Below are 13,241 nucleotides of genomic sequence, written 5' to 3'. Positions count from 1 at the left end.
TGAAGTTTTAAGTTACAATTGTCATCAACATCACAAATGATTGCTAGCTTTTGAAGAACTAAGTTTTATATGTTTGCAAGCCATAACACCACAAAATTCATAACTTCAACAGTTCAGTAAACGACTGCACTTCCCACACAACGTACACTCAGTGATGGACATCAGATCACATGGTCTACGTAGTTTCATTAGGCAAGGCAGAAATCTATTTTTGATTCGATCTGCGTATCTGTTGGTACCAGTATTTTAGGAATTTAATTGTCTATCATCATGCTCTCATATGAGGTAAATCCTACCAAGGATCCTTCTCACACCTCGTTTAATTGTGTTCCATCACCCACCCGACCTCCACAACATCCTAGTCCATCCCAATGTCACTCTCAACACCTTGTAACATGGCAAGGCACAAGACCCATTCAATCCACGTACCAAGCACCTCCTACTCCAGTCCTGTCACAGGCTTATTGTACTCCACACATTGAGCCACTTGTGAAAGCACACATTTCACCAAATTTGCTACAATACTGCACAGCTTTTTATTTCAGTATGACTGCCAACCAGCAATCCACTTGGATGAATGGCCCCCACCATACTGTTGCCAAGAATAAAGTTGTCACTGCAGCAGTACAACATGCAGCTGGCATTAAATTCTGAATTTCAATGGTTGCTTCACAACCTGGACCATCTAGATCCTTACCTCCATCTACCTCTGAACTAAACAGATGGAAGATATCCTTGCAACACATCCTTCATTCCTGTAATCATCCTGGCCTGAATCTCCAGTTGATACATGTTCCCACACCATGTTTTCCCTTCCTCTGTGAAATTGCCTCCTTTCAATTCACATTCCCACATCACTTACAGTGTGCACTGTGACACCTGCATCACATGCCTAACCCGTGCACCTGCTGACCTACTCTGTCCCATTCCTCAGTGACAAACTGCCCAACTCATTATCTCACCACCACAGCCTAGTTTGCCAGTAGCACTAGCATTGTGCATCCAGCTGGCACCATATAGGGGCATATGCACACATGTGCATTTGTACTCTACCTCAGGAAAGTACTTACTCCAAAAGCTAGCAACTTTTCCTTATTTTTATTCACAAATCAACTCAAGGCTTGCTTTGTGGTGAGTAGTCTCCTTTACTCCCTAAGTATGTTCTCCCAGAACTTTCCTACTATAATCACTACAAATGTAGTTGCATTATTGACTATGATCTAGGTATGTGTCAACTGATTGTGTCATGTGACGCACTAAATGTTAATTGTAGGACTGAAAAATCAGAAACTCACTTTGACATTTTAGGAATTGTGTAAAAACTGGATTTTAATTTGTAGCCAGTTTCACATTAACTCCTTAAAAAACAAACTTTCTTGAAGGGGGCTGGTATAATATTTTTCTGACAAGTTTTGCTAGCACTAACAAATATATTCATTAAAAGTGCATTCCTTAATTTGGGGTTTCACACAAACAATATACTAGGTACTGACAACCTAGGCTTATGTAACCCACGAGTGTATTTTCAGTACCTGAGAAAGATAAAAGAAAGGAATTAATGGAGGTAAGGAATCAGAAATAAAACACACTTTTACAAACCAAGTGTTATATGTACAAACATAACTTTGTTAACAAATTTAAACAGTGCAACCAACAAAATCATCTCCCTTTAAATGCATAGTGCTTCATATTTTTAATCTGAAAGTATGTCACATTTCAAAGCTAAAGTTGTGTTTAATTACATGTAGACTATTTTTCAATGAAAGTACGATTACTGTTCGATTTGCAAATGTTCACACTGATTAACACAATGCACTTAGAGTAAAAGTAATGAAACTAATCACAAAATAAAAACGTTAGTCTGTGCTGTACCTTAGATCGTGCTCTCAAGTTAAAAACACTGTATTATTATAAAATGAATCTCCAGGCATAAAGCTTTTATTTGACAGATTTGAATAAAGGATTATGTGACAAAACAAGTTGCTATAGTAACTGCCTGAATCAGTTTTTCACTTGACCTATGTAGAGGATTGCCAGTACTAAAAATATGTTTCTCAGCAATTGTATAATAAACACACAGAACCAGAGTTAGTAAAAACACTAAACTCCATTTTATAATTTGCAGACAACCGCACATTCATATATAAGACTGCTAAAATATATCAACAGCTGTGTAGTATTATTAACCTTTCAGTCCATGTGTATCGTTTCATGTTTTTGTTGGCCATATTTGATCACTAACAAAACTTTCTCCCTGGCTTTTTATAGTTTCAAGATCAAGGAAAGAGGTACAATACCGTTTACAAAAAACACTATGCTTAATGACACTACCATTTACAGCATAATTCTGTAATGTGCCATTTCCCTCCACAATAAAAACCAAGTTTCTCCATTAGGTACCATTTGTAAGTGAAATTTGACAAATATCAGTTTTCTGCTAATCAAAGATTTTACTAACACATGACTCACAAAGAAGTTTTTAACTCACTAATCACTTTACTTGTCATCCAAATGCTGCCTTCCTCAGGCCACACAAACAATTCAAATACATAGCACACTTTTTTGATATGAAGCTATTTTATTATTAAAAATCAGCACATTATACTTCAAATGAATATGAAAATACAAAACCAATAAATGCTAAATCTTAGTATTTGGCATGTTAATGACTTGCTGAACATAACAGAAGCAACACTTACTCAACAGGCATCATATAACTAGAATTATGACACTCACTCTCTCTCTCTCTCTCTCTCTCTCTCTCTCTCTCTCTCTCTCTCTCTCTCTCTCTCTGTCTCTCTCTCTGTCTCACACACACACACACAAAGCAAGCAAGCAATTAGAAAAAGAATTTTAAGATTGTTACATATTCCGAAAATTCAGACCACTATATTTTCCACCAACTGTAACAAAGTCACATACAAATTTGCAACCCAGTCTATTCATGTAAATCATTTTTAAAAGAACAATGATGTATATCAATGTAATATGAAAATTGTCATTTTTTTGCAACCTACATTAATATCACAAGTTAAACTCAGTCAAGAATTTCAGCATACAAAAATTAATCTTCACAAAACACACACACACACACACACACACACACACACACACACAGTGGTCCATTATAATACCTGCTTTATTGACTCAGTTTCATTAGGCACTGGCACAGCCTCAAAGCTAGAAATTGATCACATACACAGTTTCAGTTTTACTGATAAGCATCTCAATAATAAGATAATGCAGAAAAGCACAATGTTTTTAAGTTTCATACACATGCAATTTTAATTGTCCACAGGCACTTCATAAAATAATTAAGCTAATGAAGGCAATGAATAGTTTGCAAAGGGGAAAATGTTTTACTGAGATGTCACCCAGATGAGATTAAATTTTTTTGAGGATTCTACACTTCTAATTAAATCCCCCAGTTCTAAAAGCACTTATCATAATAAGTATGTAAAAGCTGCAAACAATCATTCCTGGTGTGGGAGGTACTGGAGTTCAAGTTATCATTACTGTTCAAACTACTGCTTTGTTGCTTCCCTACCGTAAAACAGTTTGGTGGGTAGCAACAAACCAAAGAAATTTGTGGCCTCTGACATTTGTGTATTCTAACTTCCAAAAAGTTAATAGACATTCAGCACACCCTGTCTGAAAGTAATAACAGATCTGACAATCCTTTCATTCATTAATAGTGTAACATACGACTAATATCTCTGCATTTGAATGCAACTATTAACCATGTAAATGTGGTCAGTCATGTAAAGAATGGAAATTCAGTTGTTACAAAAATTTTATAATGGTTCAACTGGACAGTTTTATTTTCCACTTCAATAAAATGTAGTGAAAACTTTTTTATTTAAGTTTCTAATATATTTAATGTCTAGAATAACATTACTAGCTCCCGCATTTGAATTTCATTACATGACCAGCATGTGTTTCTGTTTCACCACTTAGGTGAGACATAAGGCATAATATAACAATACTGACAATTGTCAGAATATATTTTTCATGTTTATTTTGAAAATATTTTACAGTGCCAATGACAAACACCAATAAAACAGTATAGGGATGACAAATTGGGGGAGGGGAGCAGGGGTAGCCCGGAGGGGGGGCATGTAAGAGCACTCATTTAGCCACAATTTTCTTTTTGCACTTCACATTTGGATTTTAAAGTCTTCAATTAAGTGCATCATGTTATTTCAAAAACAAAAATTGAACACAGTTCCTTTCTCCTACAACAATAAAAGCAACTTAATCTCAATCTACATACTGCCAGTAAAATATTTTTATAAATATAAACTCAAGAAAGTCTTTGCTCTTAAACATACAAAAAATTACATTTATACTGTACCCTGAGAAGTATTATGGGAATCACGAAAAAAATATTGAAATTTTACCATACTTCATGAAAAATAATAATTTGCTGTGGGTTTACAAGAATATACTGAAATTCATTTGTTCATTCTCCTCAAGTTAATGAAGAGAAGTAATAAAATGAAGTAGTCATTTATATTAATATTAAACTCAGATGCATATTGACTAAAATCACTGAGGAAGAATGTCGGGATGAAAAGCTTCAAAATAATAAGGTACGAGCAATTTCATTACAGAATAAAATGTGCCAACTGAAAATCAGTAACTTACTACACTTTTAAGGAATTTAGAGTTTTTTCCTCCAGACATTGCTTGAACATTATTACTCTTCATTATATTAGCCACTCTAGGGCACAAGCTAGATAGTAACAGACTGTATGCCATACTACTTTAAAAAGAGAGACCACCACTTTTTTGCTAGCACATTCCTCTAGATAATGGAAAGAAACTTAAATAAGCATACACCATTTTTCAAGTATAGTTTTGTTACTGAGAATCAAACTCTTGCTCATAAAATACAAAAGGTTCATCTGTGTTGACAAAATTAAAGAATAGTATCAAAATGAACATCTCAGACAGCATTAGCTTTTTCCCCTCCACAACTGGATCTATCACATTTCTGTAGATACTTCTGTGTACAACCAACTAAATATCCAGCGAAAAATCAAAATTTTAAGTAAATTTCAATCACATTAAAATTAAAAGTTTTCATCAAACTAACATATGGCTCTTCCAAAGAAATTAATGATGACCACTACACACTACATTGGACCATGTGCGTCATCACTGCACAATTTAAACCATCCAGAGGCAGAGATATGGCATTATTTGATAAACTGAAACAAAGATATGGAACATACATACACCTGGTGCCAAGAGAAGACATTTTCCAGTACCTTGGTGTTTTAACTGCGTATTTCATTAATGTATTTTAAACTCCAGGGAAACTTTCCTACATAAGTTATAACAAATATTTGTAACCGAGGAGAAGAGCTTATTACTCACCACTGATAAGTTTCACTTTAATAGCTGAAATAAATACTACTACTACTACTGCTGCTGCTGCTACAAGTGGATGCATGAAGAACTAACATCAAAACAGATTGCTTAAAAACCAAACTTGGTTAATAAATTTTGCACAAAACATCTACATTCTTCACCCAGTAATATGTTTCAAGTCAACTTTATGGTTTTATAAATGCTGCTGTAGCAGTGTGCACATAAGAAGGCAGGTGGTGGGGTGATGTGCAGTGGCAAGGAGCAGTTTACCATGTGATACTCATGCCAATAGTATCTTCAGATGACAAAGCAAACATGATAAGTATTATATTAAGAAGCAAGAACTAAAGTTTTTCAAGCATATAAATTTTGCTAAGCAGAGTCTGAAGCAGAAACAGTGGACAGTTGTAGCTATCACTCCTGCATTGCCATTTACCAGGACAGGTGACAGCTGCAGTGTGAGGTGTGGAACAGACAGAACCTACTGGCACCACCACAATGCCTCATCTCGTCCCCCCCCCCCCCCCTCCTCTCTCTCTCTCTCTCTCTCTCTCTCTCTCTCTCTCTCTCTCTCTCTCTCTCTCTCTCTCTCTCTTTCTCTCTCTCCCCCCCCCCACAGGACACACTGTGCTGCCACCTGCTTACATACAGCACACTATACCAAACTATTGAACTTAAATTTGTCTTTCTTCAGACTTATGAGTCAGTTCTTTTAACCCTGTACACAGAAAGCACGTATCACATACATAAAACCACCACACACACACACACACACACACACACACACACACACACACACACACACACACACACACACACAATTTCACTGTTTGTTTGGCAATTTCAAAATACATCAAAAATAAATTGTGTACATTAAACTACATGTGCAAAAACTTTACTAGAGATAGTACATACAGTACATAAAGAATTAACAAATCCAACTGCATGAAATGTACATCTGAAATCATCTATTTCGATAATAATTTAAAATACAAATTATCAGTCTTTATATAGCTTTTTATATTAACAGCATAAAAATTATCTGAACTGTGTTTTCATATAAAACAGTAACAATGGTAGGCTCAACCAACCAATTCTTATAAATTTAAAAATTGGAGTTTTATGCCAAAGTGTTTCAACACTGTGTACCAATAGGAAAATTTGTTTAAATCACTGCAGAAGATCTAATAACAATGGTAGTAAGTTATGAACAATACGACTTTTTCCTTTGGAACAACTACCAGAGGAATTACGTAAACTGAATGTTGAACAGTATTCTACAAATAAACAACTGCTTAATCCATTTGGCTGAAGGTACCATTAGATACTTGCTGAAGATCAACTGTTAGCACAGAACATGAAAAAGCATAACAGCAAATAAACATGTTTCATCTATTTCACATTACTGCAACCTCTTCAACATTAATGTTAGTTTGAACACTGCAGTACTAATGGAGGTGGTATGCTCTTACTAGCCTGCTCCTGCTCCAAACTTTGGACTGATTCCTTCAGCAAAGTAAAGGGGAACCTACAGTGGAACAACGATTCTGAAATAGTGCAAATCAGTACAAGAATTATTTCTAGATATGAAAGAAGTGATGACAAATATCCAAGGACCAACAGGGAACTGAAACCCATACCTCCCGATTCCTGGTCTGATACTCTCCCACCTCTGCTAAAATCTGAGAAATCCATATCTATGGCTCCAATCTAAAAACCAATCACACGAAGTAAATAATCTGCAAACTGTAAGTATTAACAAAAATGTAAAATATTAAAAACAGAAAATTATTTTCAAAACTTATTTTCAGCTATGTCCCAATTTTTCAGTTTTTCACTGAAGAAATTTGATCAAGTTTAGGTTGCCAATTAAAACACCCAATGAAGAGAGAGAAAACAGCCATGCTAAATGCCGGTATGGTTAATGAACAAAATTATTAACTAGAAGGCATGCTAGATTTAGAAAACTTAAAAGCGACTATGAGGTGATTCCAAGAGTAACTACCAGTGCCATATTGTGTTACATATAACTGTCAGGGCTGTTCCTAGCAGTCTCCTCGCCTCCCCTCCCCTTACATTACTCCCCAAGGAAATTATATACACACAGGAAAAATATCTGAGTATATCACGAATAACATTGTTCCCATAAATACTTCAGTTCAGAAAGATCTCCCAGTTAACAGTCATCATTTAGAAAAGATAGAGTACTTCACAAATTTCCTGTTATATACCTCCATATTTACAAGTATCATAAGCATCTGAACAAAACTGATTTTTAACTTTAAAACAGTGATACTATGTTACTGTCAGACTGGCTGTAAGGGACAACACAGAAGTTTCTGCAAAAAACAACAGGAAATAGACTGCAATATTGTAGCACTTAACCCTACCTGGGAAAAGTGTTTACTAAGCTGACAACTAGACTAAAAATCTCATTTTCGTTACATATGCAAAAAGAAAGAACTAATGCAGCTGTTATTAGGAATGAGACAAAGCACAAGGGAATGTGTTTTATTATCACAGATGTTTCCTCGACATTAAAATGAACTGACCAAAGGAGTGAAAATTCTATCTAGACTGCTCAGTGAAAATACCACAAATTCCAGTCAGTCATATCCTACTACATTATGTTATTAAAAGCATCGTTTCATAATTTTATACATCTTTATCTCTCGAAATGGGCACAGACAATTTTCACTTTAAAACAAGGCCACATATACGGGGCATCCCTCCTAAGATTCATCATGCACATTTTCTCTGCTGTTTTGGCAGATATTTGCAATTTCATTTTTGCAATGTGTAGTAGAGGTCAGCCAAAACAAATACTGCTCATCACATCTTTCATGCAATGCACATTGGAAATGGGCACTTTCTGTTGACAATCACAAATAAAATTATTTTTTTAAGTGGAATTTTACATCCCTATTCAATAGGGAGGCTGCAAATTAGCCTAGTGCAATATTTGTTTTATCAATGTGTGTTAATATCAACAATACAACACAAACAATAACCAGTCCTCCAACAGTGACAGGAACACCCTCACCAACTGCTACTACCACACAGCAGCACTTCTCATTCACTGCTAGAGTACTGCTATTTCTGGTTTTACTGTCACTGTTAATATGTATCAATAAAACAAATGTCACACTAGACTAACTTGGGACTGCATTATTGAATAGGCAAGTAAAATTCCGCTTTGAAAATAATTTTGTCTGCAAGAGGAAACAAACTGACATTTTCCGTTGATACTGGTCCTACATAAAAGACATGATAAGCAGTGTTTGTTTGGGCTTACTCCATATACACATTGCAGAAACAGAATTGTAAATAACTGCTTAAACACCAGAGAAATCACACCTAACTAATGAGGCACACCCATTATAACTCATGGTATCATCCTTGTGGGTTTTATTTAGAGAAAATTGACACACTCAAACAGCTCCAATATTATTGTTTTCATTACTCATATGTCCAGTTTGTTAATTACCCTAAGGCATAACATTTCAGTAGAGGTTAGTTACCATTCCCCTCAACACTTTAATAATTAGGGCAAAATCTGTCACAAACTCAGTTTCACACCACTTAACGAGTTTCACTGTGTTCATCTTCAGAAAGTGTGGTATTTTAACATACCAAACATTCTGATAATAAAGAAAGTTAAACATGTAGGGCTATATACAGTTCTGAAAACACAGTAAATTGTTGGAGGGCAGACATAATGAGAGCAGCATAAGTACACTTTTTGGGAGATTAAATAATAGCTTAACACGTAAGAGGAATTGTGAAGTGACCTACTAAATTCATGGCAACAAATACAGGGTCACACATCAGTAGCTGGCCTATGGGTCAACATCATTCAGTAGGCAGTCTTATCAGGGGCAACAGTAAAGACCGCTACCAAGAGCACATAACATACTGTGTTGTGAGCAGTACTGTGTTACTGTACTGGCTTGTCCCTCATTTGTCAATATCACCAAACAAGCATTTAAATAAAAGATGTCAGTACCCACTTCTCCAATTCTGCTATCCAATCGAAAACTAAGTTTCAATTATATGCTTGAAAGAGTGACACTAGGAGCACACAATGCAATGGATGGATAAAAATCCACCCACAAATTGGCAGCAGGAGAACATACACATATAATCAGAGAAAGTGGCTCCTCCTGGCAGAACTGTTGGAGGGGACAGAGAGAGTGATAAAGAAACAGGACTGATGAGGTTTACAAAACGGAGTGTGTTTGGAAGTCATCCAGAGCCCCAGGTCAGGGGAGACTTACCGGATGGGATGAGAAGGAAATACTGATTATAACAATATTAGATTCTTTATATATTCAGTTACATTAGATTTTCAAAATTTGATTATTTTTGTTGGTATATTTAACTAGGAGCAGGATTAAACAACACTACACAAGATGGACATTTGCAACAGTGGCAGAAACATTGGTCCATATAACATGACGACCCATTTGCTCAGTTTGAAAAGTTTCATTGAAGGCATAAAATGGTCATAAATAAATTTATTGTGCAATCAAGACCTTGGCATCATTATTTAAGTGGCAAATTTTTAGTATTTATTAGCCACTCTAACAGCACAGGTAACAGAATCACTATATTAACAATAATATTGAAGGGGGGGACACATTGGCCCAAAAGTTCAGATGTAGTAGTACCATAAAATTTTATAACCTGTACACAATTTTAAAAGTGACCTCATTTCTGCCATCTACAGTAATTTCTCACATGACAGGATGACAATATGCTTTATACTATGTCTGGACATGTACCAATTTGTGAAGTTAATTTTGGTTGTTGGATGATTAATGGTTTACATGCCTTTCAAGATATTGGCAATATATAGAGTTGTTGCATACAATACATTAATACTACTCAGCATTTACTTGAGAATGACCCAAAGTTTGAAACCAATATCATCACCAATACAAATAAATAAATTTACAGGTCAGAGTGGAAAATGTCTTTACTAAAAATTTCAAAGTATTTCAGTCACGGGTGGTCAAATTTAAACTTTGCTACACCACAATCACAAAATAAAGCAAACCCTATATTTGTACTAATTGTTTATGTAATTTTTCTCTAGATCACTACATACCTGAAGAGATGTTACATGGACAGTGAAAGAATAAAATCACTCAGCACTGCAGTTAGACTATTTGTACCTACAATGTCAACAACCCCACTGAAAGCTGTATCATTACAATAAGATTTTTAGCCACAAACATTTTTTGCAGTTGCACCCACAACTTTACGTTACATCCACATTCAGGTTATAGCCACAATTTGGTTAGCATGATTGCTATTACCCAACTGTGGCCAAATTAGTCATTAAAAAAATGCATTTTGAAGCCTTTAAAGACAATGCACCGGTTTACAACGAAAAATATTACTTTCTTCTTTATAATATGGTCTGGAACATGTTAAATCTCTGCAAAATGTGCAACCACACATCTGCCCATCTTTTCTGCCAACAAACACTGAAAAAGCATACCAAGTGATAAAGTTTCCGACTTTTCCACAAGCTTCCTTAATTCGTCCCACTTTAACAGGTTATCTGTGTTTATCCCTGTGACCCATATCAGAACTGAAACTATTGGGAGTCTTAACAAATACACAGCTGTAGAGCTATATATGACAAGAGTAACAAAACATTCGAACATGTACCGTATTTCTAATCAGATTCATGTTTTTAAGAATTTTACCCGCAGATTTTGGCCTGGAAATAGTGTGTCACTTATTCAGCAGTCTGGCAGACAGAATGCTAATAACAGTCTCACAGCACAGAGCAAACTTGAACCAACAACAACTCATGCAAGATAAATGTATTAATAACAACAGAAATAATAATTAAAAAATACAATGCCAACACTCAAAGCATTAATGATACAGTCATGTAAAAGGACAATGTTTATAATTTAACAATATGTGACTTCAGCTGGGTAATAGTTTTGCATTCCTTTTGCATGGCTTTACTTACACGCAGTCTCAAAATAAAATAAAAAATTAAAAATACTGTGTGACACCACCGCATTAATCTTTAACATTACAACAGCTGCCGAAAAGAGAAAGTGGATCATAAATCACCAGCTAACACATTCCTAAAACAGAAATTAACAGCCACACAACTCCAGTGAAAACTTCACTATGCTACTGAAATTAACAGCAAGCCATATTACAACACAAATAATACTGTCAGCCTGTGTTGCTGAGACATTTAGCCCCCCCCCCCCCTCCCCTACCAAATAAATCCACTTTTATACACAAAATAAAACAGCACTCTCCTCACACATTATATCTTTTCCATATTTAACACATTAACTCAACAGTCTGAAGACAGGTTCTGGTTAAACAGATACTGTACGAGAGCCGAGAAATTTTATTGGAAGATTTGTACTGGTGCATCATCCTGTTGCTGGCAGGCACGAGCAGCAGCAGCAGCAGCACGGCGACGATCTTCCATCATCTTGCGACGGGCATCATCTCGTGCCTTACGGATTGCTTCTACAGTTCCACTCGAATCAGCAGATCGTGCAGTTGTCGTCAAGTTGGACTTGCGTTGTGTGCCACGACGACGCTGAGTCGCACCCTTCACCACTGTTGGTTGCTCCTACAAGATAAATTTTTGTACTATGTGATATACTGAGTTTAAAATAGAACAGATAGGAGTAGAGTTGTAAGTGCCACTGAAATTATTACTATACTGTGGTGATTATGAATGCAATGTATGGGGAGGGAACGAAGGAAGGCAGGAAAGCAGAACAGAAAGAAAGGAAGAAAGAAATTTAAGTGACTTTAAGGAATATAATTAAAATGTTTTGCCACTCATCTAATTTGAAACTAAAAATCATTTAAGGTTTGTACGAATATATCACAGGCACTTAGCAGCAATTACGAACACAAAGTTAGCAATTACAAACACAAACAGATACCAATAAAATATTTGAAAAATTCATTGTGTACAAAATTTAACGTGGTCATAAAACTTGTGACTAATAAACTCTTATTGGTGCCCACCCTGGTCATACACCCATTCAATTAACTGCAGTAAAAACATAAATTAAGGACTGTATTGGATTTTATGTGCCTAAGGCCTCCCCCCCCCCCCCCTCCAGAGAGAGGAGAGAGAGAGAGAGAGAGAGAGAGAGAGAGAGAGAGAGAGAGAGAGAGAGAGAGAGAGCACTTTTTATAACCTACTCCAAACTTCCATAAATGATGATAAATTATTATTGTTTTTAATTACAAATCCCATTATTCTGGGACTATTACAGCATTAATATATACCCAATACTTAAAAAGGACAAGTTCTTGATACAACATACCTCAATCCAGTTGGCAGCACGAAGCCTCTCAATGTCTTCAAAAAGGCGGTCAACATGATCCACCTGAAGTTTTACCATATCCCAAAAACCCTCCAGGTCTTCATTTGTAGTTGGGAATTGCTCATCTGAACTTTGTGTCTGCAAGTAGTAAAGAATATATCACATTTATTGCTATGCCTACCCATATTTGTCGACAGAGCAGTACATAAAAGGTACACCTAAATACACACGAGTACACACTCTTGCGACTCAATAGGTCAACCTAACCACTGATGTTTGCAGTCACACCATTCCCTGCCAAAAATAATGGACAGTAAAAACAAGTTGTACAGTTACAATTTTTGCAAACAAAAAAGCACACTGATGTTTTGTTCAACTGATTAATTGAAAGACTGTTCACAACAGAAATAAGAGGGAAGGCATTTCTGTAGACCCAACTTTAGAGAATTACAAACTGAATGCCAATTTACTGAAAATAGCATTCACAGGAAACACTAGACTACCACTGGACAAGAAATACCTGTTTAACTA

At 35.8% G+C, this 13,241-nt stretch overlaps 1 protein-coding gene across 2 annotated transcripts in view; it reads right to left on the bottom strand.

Annotated features, from left to right (window-relative positions):
* Positions 1–1,608: 1,608 nt before the first annotated feature.
* LOC126297813 (disks large-associated protein 2-like) overlaps positions 1,609–13,241 on the bottom strand; it is a 102,004-nt gene continuing 90,371 nt past the window's right edge. For both annotated transcript variants that reach the window (XM_049989039.1, XM_049989040.1), the window contains 2 exons: positions 12,711–12,848; positions 1,609–11,998 (listed from right to left, as the gene is read on the bottom strand). In XM_049989039.1, coding sequence (XP_049844996.1) covers positions 11,768–11,998; positions 12,711–12,848 — 369 coding nt within the window. In that variant the 3' untranslated portion in view covers positions 1,609–11,767. The remainder of the gene's footprint in view (positions 11,999–12,710; positions 12,849–13,241) is intronic.

The sequence above is a fragment of the Schistocerca gregaria genome, chromosome X (genome assembly GCF_023897955.1).
Source record: "Schistocerca gregaria isolate iqSchGreg1 chromosome X, iqSchGreg1.2, whole genome shotgun sequence".
In the NCBI taxonomy this organism is placed as follows: Eukaryota; Metazoa; Arthropoda; class Insecta; order Orthoptera; family Acrididae; genus Schistocerca; species Schistocerca gregaria.
This window is presented reverse-complemented; position numbering and strand designations above follow the sequence as displayed.